Consider the following 12,137-nt stretch of genomic DNA (forward strand, 5'->3'; position numbering starts at 1 on the left):
AATTACTCCGCAAATTGGGGGATGTTATTTATCATCAAGAAAAGGGGTAACCAAAGCAACTATTTAGACAGGGCAATTGATTGGCAAGTCGGTATCACGGCAAACATCCAAAACTCTATTACTTCCACAACTTATTTCCGATAGTTTCAGTACGAAAACACGCGTTGGAGACAATAGCATAAGATTATTAATTGCATATGCGCGCTCTAGTCTAGAGTGTTGAATGCTAAGTTATATTGGGGAAAAGGACTTATCGTGTTCTCATTCATCACCTGTGTTTGCAGCCTAAAAGTAAGGTTAACCTTGTAGGCGGCAGTCATCCCCATAGTTGAATGCTAAGCATTTCCCATAGCCATGCATGCTGTAGTAATATTGACTGATTGATTAATTATTAGTTGAAGCTTGTGTCAGCTTAACAAGATATATCGAACTCTATACATAATAGTGTCTCTCACAGAAGAGCTTATATGAAGTCCTACGTTTATCCCACCAACTGTAGACTAGGACGTTTCGGAACTTGCACCAAAGCCTCTTTTAAACCACTTCTTTACCCTAATCCGTGTGCTTTGTCGCCTCTGAGCTTTCCCGTCAATGTCTGAAACTCCATCATTGGTAAGATCTTCTCTTGAGCGTTCCAGATCACAGCAGCTGAGTTCGCTAGCTTCCTTCAAAGGTAGTCCCAGAAGTCTCGCTTCTAGAAAGCCAACCCTTGCTTCATGAATTATGTTCGCAGAAGTCCCGTCCTGCCCTCCATTCATGTTCCTCTTCCAAAGCCAAACTCGGCTTGAATCCGGAGATACGGAGCCAATATAACCTGGTACTGCATCGATGAAGCCACATGCCTGCCGTCCTCTCGCGTTGATGTGTATTTCAGGATGAGACGAAGCAGCCTCATGCCGACTTAATTCGTCTGTGCTGGACTCGGGGTACTCGGAGTTACAGAACTTGAGAACCATTCCCGGGTCACGGTCTTTTTTACCCATGATGAATAGTTTGCCAATCCCAGCTCCAGGCAAGGAACCGCTGGGACAGCACCAGGCATGCTGCTCCATGAACTTACGCGTGGTGTGTTGGCGTCCTTGTCGAGACGCAACCTTGGCTTGTTCCTCGGAAATGTAGCTTGGGAAGCGCTCCCTGAGTTTGTCTTCATCGAAGGAAATGCTCATGTGCGATTTTAGTTGCTGGACCATCCACGCGAGAGGAGCATGCACAAGACCCTCGTGTTTCTCAATCTTGCCTATGTACCATGATCGCCTAGAAAAAAGACTTGGTGCACGTTGCGTCCGCATATGTAGGTCGGACTATAAGGGCTTCGTTTCTCATGTAAAGCCAAAGCATGAAAAGCATAGTTCACATCTGATTCGAGTATTAGTTCATGGCGAAGTCGGAAGTCCAGATCAATTGATCCCGGATATTCATGATACTCACTCTTTGGAACAGGGTCTATGGTTTTGGGTTGATACTTGTTTCGATGAAGGTAAGAGAGCGGCTTTGCAATGCCAAACAGCGGGAGGCCCAGTGAGCCAACTGTATCGAAGCAACACAAGGCATCGATTTTGACATCATCGTAGACTGTTGTATGTTAGATCAGTTCTGCGCAGAGGGGCTCGACACCAACATTTATAGGTGCCACGTACTTCATACTTATCGACTTTGGCAAGATATGGGTCATTGTCACATGCCTTGTATAAGCGCTTGTAAAACGCCCTGTCGCCATCACGAACTAGGCCGATGCGTTCAATGATGAGAGCAAGGTAGCGAGCAGCCCATGCACCTGGATGAGTTACAGTCGGCTTGTGTTTGAGGAAGAATAATGCTTAAAAGATGTCTAATTGACTTACCTCGCGAGTAGCCACAAAGGATAATCCTGTCTCGCTCGTTGTAGTCTTCGGCAATATTATCTAGCGACTGTCAATTTATGCAATACACAAACAGATTCGGAGCACCCACCATAGGCTCGGATCACGTTCCGGAGTGTGCCCCATCCACCAAGACCTGTACGAGGTCAGTCAGAGTTCCAGAAAAGTGGGAGCAGGCAGTAGGGCATACCTCCGAGAAACTTGTCTGTTAAACCGTCGCTCCCTACACCGTTGAGGCGGATCTTTCGAGCGTTTTCGCCTTTAGCGATGAGACGAGGCAGGCATGAGACCACGGTCTCTTTTGAACTCTTGCTACTACCATGCCATGTGCCTGGAGGGGTTAAAAATGTCAAACCTATCGCGGGGGATATATGCTCACCATCAAAGGCAACAAAGATCAATCCAGGCACACTGCGGGCTTCCTTTCGTTTCTGAGACCGTTTAGTCATTCGGGGAAAGATGTCCATGGTATACAAGTGTAGGTCAAGGGCTTGAAGTCCGTAACGTAGCAAACACGCAAAAGACTTGAGTCCTTTATGTCTAGGCTAGGACAACCTATATACTGCGACACGCAATAAGAATAGGCCCCGGGCTAATGAAATTGCCCGCAAAATAAGGTGTGGTTTGCGGAGAGTGTGAAAGGTGAATGATAGAGAGACCAATACAAAAGGACAATGGACAGCTGAGTGCGACGGCGTTTAAATAATCTTTGGCTGTAGGCGATGCTCCCTGTCTTCAGCTACTTTTCCAACTCCATCCCATGATGTCAATGGCACAAGGAGTTCTGGGCTCCCTCCTGCTTGGCTTGGGCCTGAGAGCCTTGTTGCAAATCCCTACAGTACTCCTTGATTGCACTTCTGCCTGGCTAGCTCATCAATATGACATAGGTGGAAAAGCCTCTTGGGGGCTGCTGTGTCTGATACGTATCAATCGCGGGCTGAAAACTACGAGCTTATGCACCAACCCATAGGTGGCGAAACTGGCCCCTGTCAACTGAAGTTTGCCAACCAGTGATTCAAGGCTGTGAGCTTCGCCTGATCTGAAGCTGCGAACGCCATACGTTTATAGCGCGTCTTGGCTGCATGTCCCTGAGCACAACATGTCGTATCTGCATTGCGCCGATGGCTGGACGTTGAGGCTATGCACGATACTCGCGAAATTGGCGCACCCTAAGAACCCGTTAGCCAGGAACAATGCTTTGTGCATAAACCTTGGTTCATTTTTCTCACTGCAAGCATAACTTGAGCGTTTGCGAACCATCTCGGAGCAGCGCTTCCTCATTTGAATGGCATGCATCTTGGATTGAACTTTCAACAACTTGGGGTACAAACACACTTTATTCCAGGTTCCCGCTCCTGGAGATACTCTCTGAGGATAATCCGCCCTGCTTTTAGGAATTCCTATTAATTCTGCCGAGAGCCTGAACGCCATAATTACCGCTGAGTGTTTGAGACGAGAAATCTTGCACTAGGATGATCGAGAAGGAGCATAAATCACACAACGGCATGCAAGATTCATGCGTCCTCCATTCCAGTTTGGGGAGAGGTACGGAGTATAGACCAAGAATAAAGGATTAAGTGATTGGCCGACTGGTGTTGGGACTAGCTCCAGACATTGTTGCTCGGCTCAAGTGGTTGGGGTAGCGGAACATTCACGATTGGCTTAGGAGGTCATCAAGTGCTTCGATTTATGTAGGTAGTGTCCGAAAAAACACACGCTCACATGATAGCCAAGTATTAAATAGAGCATTCACTAGCAAGGCACCTCGAGCTAAGATCGAACGTTTGGCGCTGACCCGAATCGAGTCCTGATGGACCCGCTACGGCGCTAATAATGGATAAGAGATGTGATCATTTCTGCCCAATCAAAAAGTCTACACTCAGGCGAGCCGGAGATTAAGTTTCCCCTTGCAAAAATCCAGGTACAGGTTTACTTATTCCCGACTGATCCATCATCAATCAGCATGGGTTACCTCACATACGAGTCTGATTCGTCAGTAGCGGACTTTGCCGTCTCCAAACAGGAATACCTCACCTCCCGCCCCGAAGTTTCCTTTGGATACATCGCAACCAGTTCCCTGGTCTTTGACACAAAAGTCACTTCCGAGCATCGCATTCTCCTTTTGCAGCGCGCTGAAACCGACGACGATGCCGGCAAATGGGAGCCTCCAGGTGGTGCCTGCGATGACTGGGATAAAACCATCTTGGGTGCTGCCGCACGTGAGCTGCGTGAAGAAGCAAGTCTCGATGCGAAATGGATCGGTGGCCCCGTGGACAAACCTCATTTCTTTACTCTTGACGACGGGAAAAGAGTATGCCAGTTCAACTTTCTGGTATGTGTAGACATGAGCAACCAAGCAGTGAAGCTATCTCCGGATGAGCATCAGCGCTTCGTCTGGGCTACTGAGGATGAGGTCAAGTCAGGGAAAGTGGGCGACATTAACATCAAGTTCACAAGGGACGAAGTTCAGCGAACAGTGTTGGTAGCATTTCGTCACGCGAGGAACACACGCATGGTACTAGAACACTTTTAAGGAAGCTACACGTCATCTAAACTTCTCTCTTCAACTTCATCTTCAGGGAGAGTATCTCTCGCCTGTCTTTTCATCAGCCCTTCGACAAGTTCTTAGCAGCTTGCGGGGTAAACATGCTTGGGAGCCATGGACAAAGACGGACAAAGAACCAACAGTTTCCATGCCCGAACATAGCGCTGACCCACCAGTGAGCACCGTGAGCATGCCTTGCAGGAATCGAACTTATATATGTAGAATAATATGATATATATCTCTGTTGGGTATATTTTGCTTATCAAATCTCGATGGTGGTTATAAATTGGTGCAAGTGTTCGCTCGCCCGACACAGGTATTGCTTACAACTTCTTCTATGTTCTTGGTAAGTTGTATCCATAGATCCTTTTCCATGTTGCCGCTTGACCCAGTCAGGCGTATTTCAGTTGATGCCGTTACTTTTGACGGTTTTGCTCTAGTCCCCTAGACATCTCTCGTCTCTTCGCGTTTGTGCAATGATCTCAAGTCCATCATGCAAATCCGAATACGGATGTTGGTTATTACATGCGGCGTTGACTTTAGCTACTTAGCCAAGATGTAAGTTGCCGCCTTAGTGGTTTTAAGCGCCGGCTTCGTACCATGTCCAACCGCTTTCAACCGCTTTGGGATGCATATGATGACTGAAGCAACCAACAATGCAAGTAAATAACCAATCACACCGTCTAAAAGAGGGAAAGTCTTTCGAGTAATTTCTCAAATTTGTTACTTGCAGGTTGCTGACAGGTCTGAGCCCAAGTACCAGGCCTTTTATCTCTACACTTTTCAGAAGTGTAAAAAGTCCCCTTGCTCTAAAGGCAATTGTGCCTTGTACCTTTTGAGATTTGTTCTTAAATTACTTCCACCCTCCACCTAGATTTGTTTAATGCTTGTACAGCTTGTCTGAAAGATACTACCTAACACCTAATCATCTTCATACCTCAATCAGACTGTCATTAAATCATGAGCGGTTTTCAACTTCCTTCAGTAGACGTGAGCGATCTGGATGAGTATGTTCCTTACTACATCGGGCATGGTGCGTACATCCAGAAGGTTGAAGAATGTCTGGCACTATACAGTGATCCCACAAAACAAGCCTCGTATCAGAAGGTAGCACACATGGTCAGGGAGAACTGTCAAAAGTTACTCGAGGAAACTGGTACAAAAGGTGTGGTGACTTGCAGAACCAAGACTTATGAATCGCTGAAAGCGAAGCTCAGAAGTATGGAGCATCATACTGATTTCACGTCTTGGGCACTCAACAACGACATCTTCCAACATCACGAAATGGGAGATCTCGCTGCTGTCCGTATCGGAGTATATCTACCCCAGGATGTCATCAAAATGGCGAGAGAATGCCAGCAACGGTTCAAAATTGCCCATCTTTTTGGTACTGTTGGTAGTGGCAGAGATGCTACTCGGGGAGACAAAATGAGCCTAGACAGCCATGGAAGGGGACCTTGGCGCTCAAAAGATCAATATGGATCTGATGAGTACTGGCAGCATTCTGGCTACAGATCCTGGCAGATGGTAATCAATTGGGAGGGAGGGTTTAGGGTCGAAATACAAATTGGAACAGTGGTTTCGCAGGCTTGGGCTGAAATTCAACACAACGTCATCTACAAAAGGCCTGACAATATGATGTCAACGCCAACCATGAAACGAATGATCGATGCTATCAATGGCCTGGCAATGACTACAGAGATCATTCTCAGCGAGCTGGAACAAAGCATCGAGACCGCAAAGCAGAAAGCACAGCTTCGCCGTATCACAGAGGAACAATACAACAGATGACCTGCCACAACCACACCTGACGTTTACTTATGGTTTGGAGTTTCGTATAAGTGCACGAGGTCTCAGGCCTCGGCTTAGCGCTGGGATGTGAAAGGGATTCGGTCCAAAAGATTGTCGACGTTTACGAAAAAAGAGCCAAGCACGACGATTAGGCTTCGTTCCTGACATGAATCTTTACCGTGGTGCGGACTTTAAGAGGATAGCCGACCAACGAGAACAAGCTGTTACACAGCAATGCTTCTGATGACACAAAGGGTGATACAACGCATTTTTCATCATTTAAGATTGTTTACAATCTTGAAATACGGGAGAAACTCGACATGCTGGAGGGGCCAAGTGGCAACAAGGACTTAGATTTGTTACTTACAATTGAGACTTATGGCTGAGAGCCCCTACCACCATAGAGAACTTGTGATTCAGGACTATGTGCATCATCAGGCACCTCGGAGCCATTTTACGCTGTTCAGTCATGTAAAGTTCACATCTGATGGCTCGTTCTTTAAGCCAATATGACGAAATGTCTAGATTCAGAGCCTAATCATAAGACACAGGAAAGAGTTCGTGATATGCATAAAACCGCCTTCCTGGAGAATAAGCCTGAAGGCTGGTCACACGTATCAGTTTCCGAACTTATAAATTAAGGATAATTAGATAAACGATTGCCTTATGTAGCAGGATGTATTACATGCTCTGTTTCTGTAACATGAATAATGCCCCAAAGCTTAAACCTCTATATGTTCTGAATGCTCCTGTAATGTAACGCTTCACTTCGCATCGTAACCTTCGCATCGTTCGCTTAACCTTCCTATGACTTGCGAATCAAAAAGCCTGTGATCAACGACTGAGTCTATTTATTCTCAGGCACGTGCGCAGGAGTTGGTCTGGGCGGATATGGCGCAAATATCACAGGTCGTGTAGTCGGTGTAACTCGAGTGACTGGGGTGATTTCTCATTTCGTGGGGACTCTTTCTGCCAATACTAGGACGAACTGCTGATATGTACTTCCTTGCGTATTTCCATGTTCACTGGTATAGTTGTTTGGATGCGCGTTGGAGGCTGGGGATCGGCTCTGGCTTTGCCGGTAGTGGATGTACAACGGAGGGTTCAACAACAGGTGACTGGATGATGGAGGGCCCGACTTGATGGGTCTCACGGTGCTAGGAAACTAATCAGCAAACCTGGGCAGTAATACAAAGGTCAGAGCCCTCACCTGTTTGAGTTCCGCACTCGACACGAAGAACCGGTAGCAAACAGCACACCTATTGTGAGCCTCAGTATCGTGCTGTTTTTTGAGCTCAAAGGTCTCAAACACCCGCCCACAGTGACCACACGCCATGTGGTCCAGCCACAAATGGTCACACAGCTCCTTTTCCGATGCAAAGCGGACTTTTGGATCACAGTGGTCGCAGAAGAACGTTCCGGGTTTTGCAGAAAGATTAGACATGACGTGTTTCTGCTTCTTGGCTGGACTGGTAAACTGTGTCTTGCAAGCACAACAGTATGTGTGTCCGTGTTTATCTCTGGTGCATCGTCAGCCCAACTTCTTGGTCAAAGCTCTTTCGACAGACATTGCAGTAGAAGTTCGACGGCTTATTCTCCTGTATCGATGTTCTGAGAGTGGCGAGAAAGTCTAGTAGGCCTGTTTCTTCGATCCAGTTTCGTAAAGTGCATGCTCTTTTTTCGAAATGTCTGAAGACGTGGCCCATGCGACGGTACTTCTTGTCGCAACTAGGGCATTGGAGGTCGATATTCCGAGTTGAGGATGGGTGGAAACGCGCACAATGAGTTGCTACAGCACTGCGGACAACCTGAACGGTGCAGGTTGATTTGCACGCGCCGTGCTCAAGATGATCCATCATTCCTGAATAGGTTTTGAATCCTTTCTTGCAGCCGACACAGCAAATTGGGGTGTCTGTGTGGGTAGCCTTGTGCTAAGAAATCGGTCAGATCAGAAAGTCTACCTGTCCAAGCGAATGAACTCACTTGGAGTAGCTCTGACTCTGTTGGGAAACCTTCATCGCATGCGAGACATAGGTTGCCGTAATGCCACTTCGAGAAATGTAGTTCTTTTCCCTCCTCGCTTTGGAAATATTTACAGCATTCGCTGCAAAAGGGATAGGGGGCTGCCGCGTTTGCTTTTGAGGTTGAGAGATGATGACCATGACCCTGAGCAACTTTGGGGTTTGACTCGCGCACCTTCTTTACTTGCACGTCGACCATTATGCAATCATCATCGGAAGATGAAATATCTCCTTCTTCGAGCTTGAGGCGCTTGCGCGCACGCCCCATTATGGCAACAGGTGATGCAGTTGTAGTCTCAGTGGTTTTGGTAGGCGTTGTTTGAGTGTAACGGGGAGAAGAAAGAGTTTGTGTGGAGATCGGTGATGTTTTTGTGAGCGTTGCCAATAAATGAACGTTGCTTTTTCTGATGAGGATGTTTGTGATGGTAGTCTGTCGTTGGGTTGGGTGCTCCTGCCTCGTTCAACACGGTTGCCAACAGAACAATCAATCAATACCTCAGGCAGCATTTATCAGGTCGTGCTTCCCTAAACCCCGCAGAGATCTCTATGGAAGCCTCATTTATGTCAGAGCTCAGGCAAAGTATTTGGGAAACCCGTGATTGTAGGATTTGGGTCAAGATCATCCAAAGCGCTCGGAACCTAAGTCTCTTTACCACTCACTATCGTTTCCAACTATCCCAACCAACCCTTTCCCTAGCTCTGCTTGCGAACCAGCCGCTCATGCCTTGGAAACCAGAAAACTAGTAGTCAAACTCTGGCTCGTACCCATCTGGATCTTCTTCCTCTTCGGCGCGGCCTTTGCTACAGCGCTTCTCGGTAGATATGTCTCGAATATAACCGACGCTTGAGCTGTCGCACACTTGATCCGGGACCCTTGGGTTTTTGCGGGAGGCTTGACCTCCTTCGGAGAAGCAACTTTCTCCACAGGAGTTTCCGGGCTTGCCTCTGATTTAACCTGGGTAACGGCGGTCGGAATGGAAGGAACCGTTGGAGGAGAAGTGATCGTTGGAAACTCTTTCTTCACAGGTACAGCCGGAACCGTCGGCAAGGCCGGTTTGACCAGAGTAAGAGGGTTGACCCCATGAAGCTCTTTGTAGTGCTGCCAATTATGTTAGAAGATTCAAATTGAAGCAAAGAATACTTACCTTGCATAGGTCATCTGGGCACATGAAGAACTGGAAACAGTCAGGGCATCTATGATGAGCCACAGCCCCGTGAACCAACCGTTCCTGCTTATTGTCGAAGTTCAATCCACAAGGCGCGCATTTGTTATGGAAGTGCCACATATAGTCGTTGTAATGCTTTTCCATATTCAAAGCAATCGAGGGCTGGCACATGGCGCAGACGGAAGCCCGAACTTTGATCGGCGTGCGTGAGATGATATGTTTATGCCATTCTTCCGTGTCGCGAAAAACCCTATCACACGTTCGGCAGAGGGTGTTCTCGTGTTGATGTCGCAGGTGATCAAAAAGACCGGCTTCAGAGTCGAACAGTCTTTTGCACATGTTGCAAGTCCTGTTGGCCACATCGATTTCTTGCTTCACTTTGAAGAGGAGATGACTCAGGCCCGTTGCTTGTTGCCAGTTCCTCAGTACGCAGAGTCTCGATTCCATGTGGCGGAACAGAAGGGACAGAGTCTCGAATTCAACCTCGCACCCCGGACATGTCATATTCAGGCCGGTCTGATCATTTGTATGACGGTGCTGGGATAGTGCTCTAGCGAAGAACGCGGAATTGAAGCGTGACTTGCATCGGTTTCCCTCGAGATGATACATCATCTGTGAATAAGAGATGCACCTGTGGTCGCACGCTGGGCACTGGATTGGATGCGGGTCATGCGAATAAAATGCTGGGAAGACGAACCGGGTTACTCATCAAGTTGAACGACGCGCGATCGAGGACTGACCTTCTTGAGATCTGTGGCAGTTTCGAATCCTATGTCGCACGCAAAACATAGGAATTCATCCCAATGCCATTTGGAGTTATGCACCGCTTGTTCGTTGGCGCTATTGAAGATGATTTGGCAGGGCATACAGTGAAGCGTCCAGCATGCTGTAAGCAAGAACATTTGTTCTTCCACCATTGCAAAAGTGCGCTCGATGTTCTGAGCCCCAACAGAGCCAGCACCAGGCACGTCTTCGCCATGGCCTGCAAATTGTAATTGCCGCGGAACCTGTCCAGCGAGTTCAGAAGAGTCGAGGCCGTTCAGGTGTTGGTACTGTTAAGCGCAGGGTTCGGCGCGCTGCAGGTGGTACGCTGCTTCAGGGCTACGCGATAGGCGGCCTGGTCTTCAACCTTGACACGTGAGTTTGCGCGCGTCATTGTACTCAGAAGACTTGGAATTACTGGAAAATTGGAACTTTTAAAAGATTCAAGAGGAAAGGCCCCGAGTTACTCGTAATCTTATTCTGGAATCACCAGAGCGTAAACGATACGGCGAGTAGGGAGACAACAAACGCGTCTTGTTTAGTGCGGGAGTTCCAGGGCTTCGTTGGGCTCCAAAAGCAATTTGTTCCAGGGCGCGTCATGATGGGGCGGGGGTACTACCCTCCCTGGAACCCCCGACCCCGCCCACGAACTTCAGGGGCAGCCATCAACGTTACTGACACAAATTCTGCCTGGTATCCAGACCTCCTGCAGAATATGTATCTGCCTGAACTCCCAGCTGTCCGTGTGCGTTCTACAGCTCTAGACAGTGTCCTGATGTTTATCATACAAGTGAATATCAAGCGCACGATGTGAACTAAAGTGGCGCACACAGCTACGGCAGCTCGGCACTACACCCTCAGTCTTACGCATTACTTTCTTAGAGTATAAGGCTGAGGTTCAAAGAAGGTCAAGAAATACAGACAAGATATCCTTCACGGAGAGTTATTGAACTTTGCCTAGTATTATAATTGTCCGACAGGCTTATTTGGAAGTTACATTGTAGATACTATTTCACTGAAACTGAGAGCTGAACTTGCCTAGCAAGAGGATTTAAAATAGCCCAAGAGCTTCATCTTAAGTGATGCAAAAACTTTAATCATCATCAGATAGGCTTTACAAGCCTATCTTAGGCAATTGTATCGGGCAGCTGGTATACTGCCCGGGCTGACTTTGATAAGAGTGTTATTTTGAGTTGATAGACCCCACAGATGATGGCTTACATCGCGCGCCTCACAAGATGCAAAAACTTATGTAGAGTTTAGTATGTTTGAGTAAACTTTAGACTAGTTTGGTCTAATACACTGATTGGCATCTATACATAATTCTGTGGCCGAGGCCAGAAACCCGTCCTGACCAGCGTTCATGATACAGCACTAGTAATTTGAGGACCTCATATTTGACCCCGATGAGCAGGTACTGGCCTAGAGATGAAGCATCATCGCGGAACGGGAGATCTATATCCTGTCACATCAGGGGTATTTCATGTTCCTTGGTAAATGTATGTCTGAATTTTCTCTTGCCTTGTCTTACTATGGAAATCTCTCAAATGTTCTTGTGGGCATTGGTTACCATCACTGCTTGTTTCTTCCTCGATACAGAGTCTCTTGGCTACCTGCCCTATGAGAATGCGAGTGTTCTGTCGTACACCGGGAAAACCAACGATCAACTATTGTACGAAGAGAGCATGAGCCGATCTGAAGATCCTAGCTCTACTAAATGCTTTGCTCTATATAGTCAAAAAGTGAGTGGTAGTCCGAGATACTCGCGTCGCAGCTTTCACTTTCGACATGCTGCAGCAGAGCGCTCAACTTGTCAAAATACGTTCCGCAGCTACCACAGTCAAGATCATCGTCGTGGTCATGATTCCGGCGCCCGTAGATCTCGTAGTAGTCCCAAACGCACTGTCTGATGGAATGTTCGTCAGACCCCGACTCGCAAGTGTTGGCCTCAAGGTGGAGCACCATGGCTGACTGGGAGATGAACATCCTTGAA

At 47.5% G+C, this 12,137-nt stretch overlaps 6 protein-coding genes across 6 annotated transcripts; 2 read left to right on the forward strand and 4 right to left on the reverse strand.

Annotated features, from left to right (window-relative positions):
- Positions 1 to 500: 500 nt before the first annotated feature.
- Positions 501 to 2,308, reverse strand: FMAN_01747 (uncharacterized protein; the record flags this gene model as incomplete). The annotated part of the gene is made up of 7 exons (XM_041822445.1): positions 501 to 1,301; positions 1,355 to 1,572; positions 1,619 to 1,774; positions 1,842 to 1,901; positions 1,951 to 1,995; positions 2,050 to 2,190; positions 2,239 to 2,308. The coding sequence occupies 7 exons, from the start codon at positions 2,306 to 2,308 to the stop codon at positions 501 to 503; spliced, it is 1,491 nt and encodes a 496-aa protein (XP_041677091.1).
- Positions 2,309 to 3,822: 1,514 nt separating this feature from the next.
- FMAN_01748 (uncharacterized protein) lies at positions 3,823 to 4,392 on the forward strand (the record flags this gene model as incomplete). The annotated part of the gene is made up of 1 exon (XM_041822456.1): positions 3,823 to 4,392. The coding sequence occupies one exon, from the start codon at positions 3,823 to 3,825 to the stop codon at positions 4,390 to 4,392; it is 570 nt and encodes a 189-aa protein (XP_041677092.1).
- A 972-nt stretch (positions 4,393 to 5,364) lies between these two features.
- Positions 5,365 to 6,195, forward strand: FMAN_01749 (uncharacterized protein; the record flags this gene model as incomplete). Its single annotated transcript, XM_041822467.1, has 1 exon — positions 5,365 to 6,195. The coding sequence occupies one exon, from the start codon at positions 5,365 to 5,367 to the stop codon at positions 6,193 to 6,195; it is 831 nt and encodes a 276-aa protein (XP_041677093.1).
- Positions 6,196 to 7,709: 1,514 nt separating this feature from the next.
- Positions 7,710 to 8,484, reverse strand: FMAN_01750 (uncharacterized protein; the record flags this gene model as incomplete). Its single annotated transcript, XM_041822478.1, has 2 exons — positions 7,710 to 8,126; positions 8,179 to 8,484. The coding sequence occupies 2 exons, from the start codon at positions 8,482 to 8,484 to the stop codon at positions 7,710 to 7,712; spliced, it is 723 nt and encodes a 240-aa protein (XP_041677094.1).
- Positions 8,485 to 8,934: 450 nt separating this feature from the next.
- Positions 8,935 to 9,994, reverse strand: FMAN_01751 (uncharacterized protein; the record flags this gene model as incomplete). The annotated part of the gene is made up of 2 exons (XM_041822490.1): positions 8,935 to 9,315; positions 9,362 to 9,994. The coding sequence occupies 2 exons, from the start codon at positions 9,992 to 9,994 to the stop codon at positions 8,935 to 8,937; spliced, it is 1,014 nt and encodes a 337-aa protein (XP_041677095.1).
- Positions 9,995 to 10,083: 89 nt separating this feature from the next.
- Positions 10,084 to 10,538, reverse strand: FMAN_01752 (uncharacterized protein; the record flags this gene model as incomplete). The annotated part of the gene is made up of 2 exons (XM_041822501.1): positions 10,084 to 10,364; positions 10,436 to 10,538. The coding sequence occupies 2 exons, from the start codon at positions 10,536 to 10,538 to the stop codon at positions 10,084 to 10,086; spliced, it is 384 nt and encodes a 127-aa protein (XP_041677096.1).
- Positions 10,539 to 12,137: the final 1,599 nt, after the last annotated feature.

The sequence above is a fragment of the Fusarium mangiferae genome, assembly GCF_900044065.1.
Source record: "Fusarium mangiferae strain MRC7560 genome assembly, contig: FMAN_scaffold001, whole genome shotgun sequence".
NCBI lineage: Eukaryota > Fungi > Ascomycota > Sordariomycetes > Hypocreales > Nectriaceae > Fusarium > Fusarium mangiferae.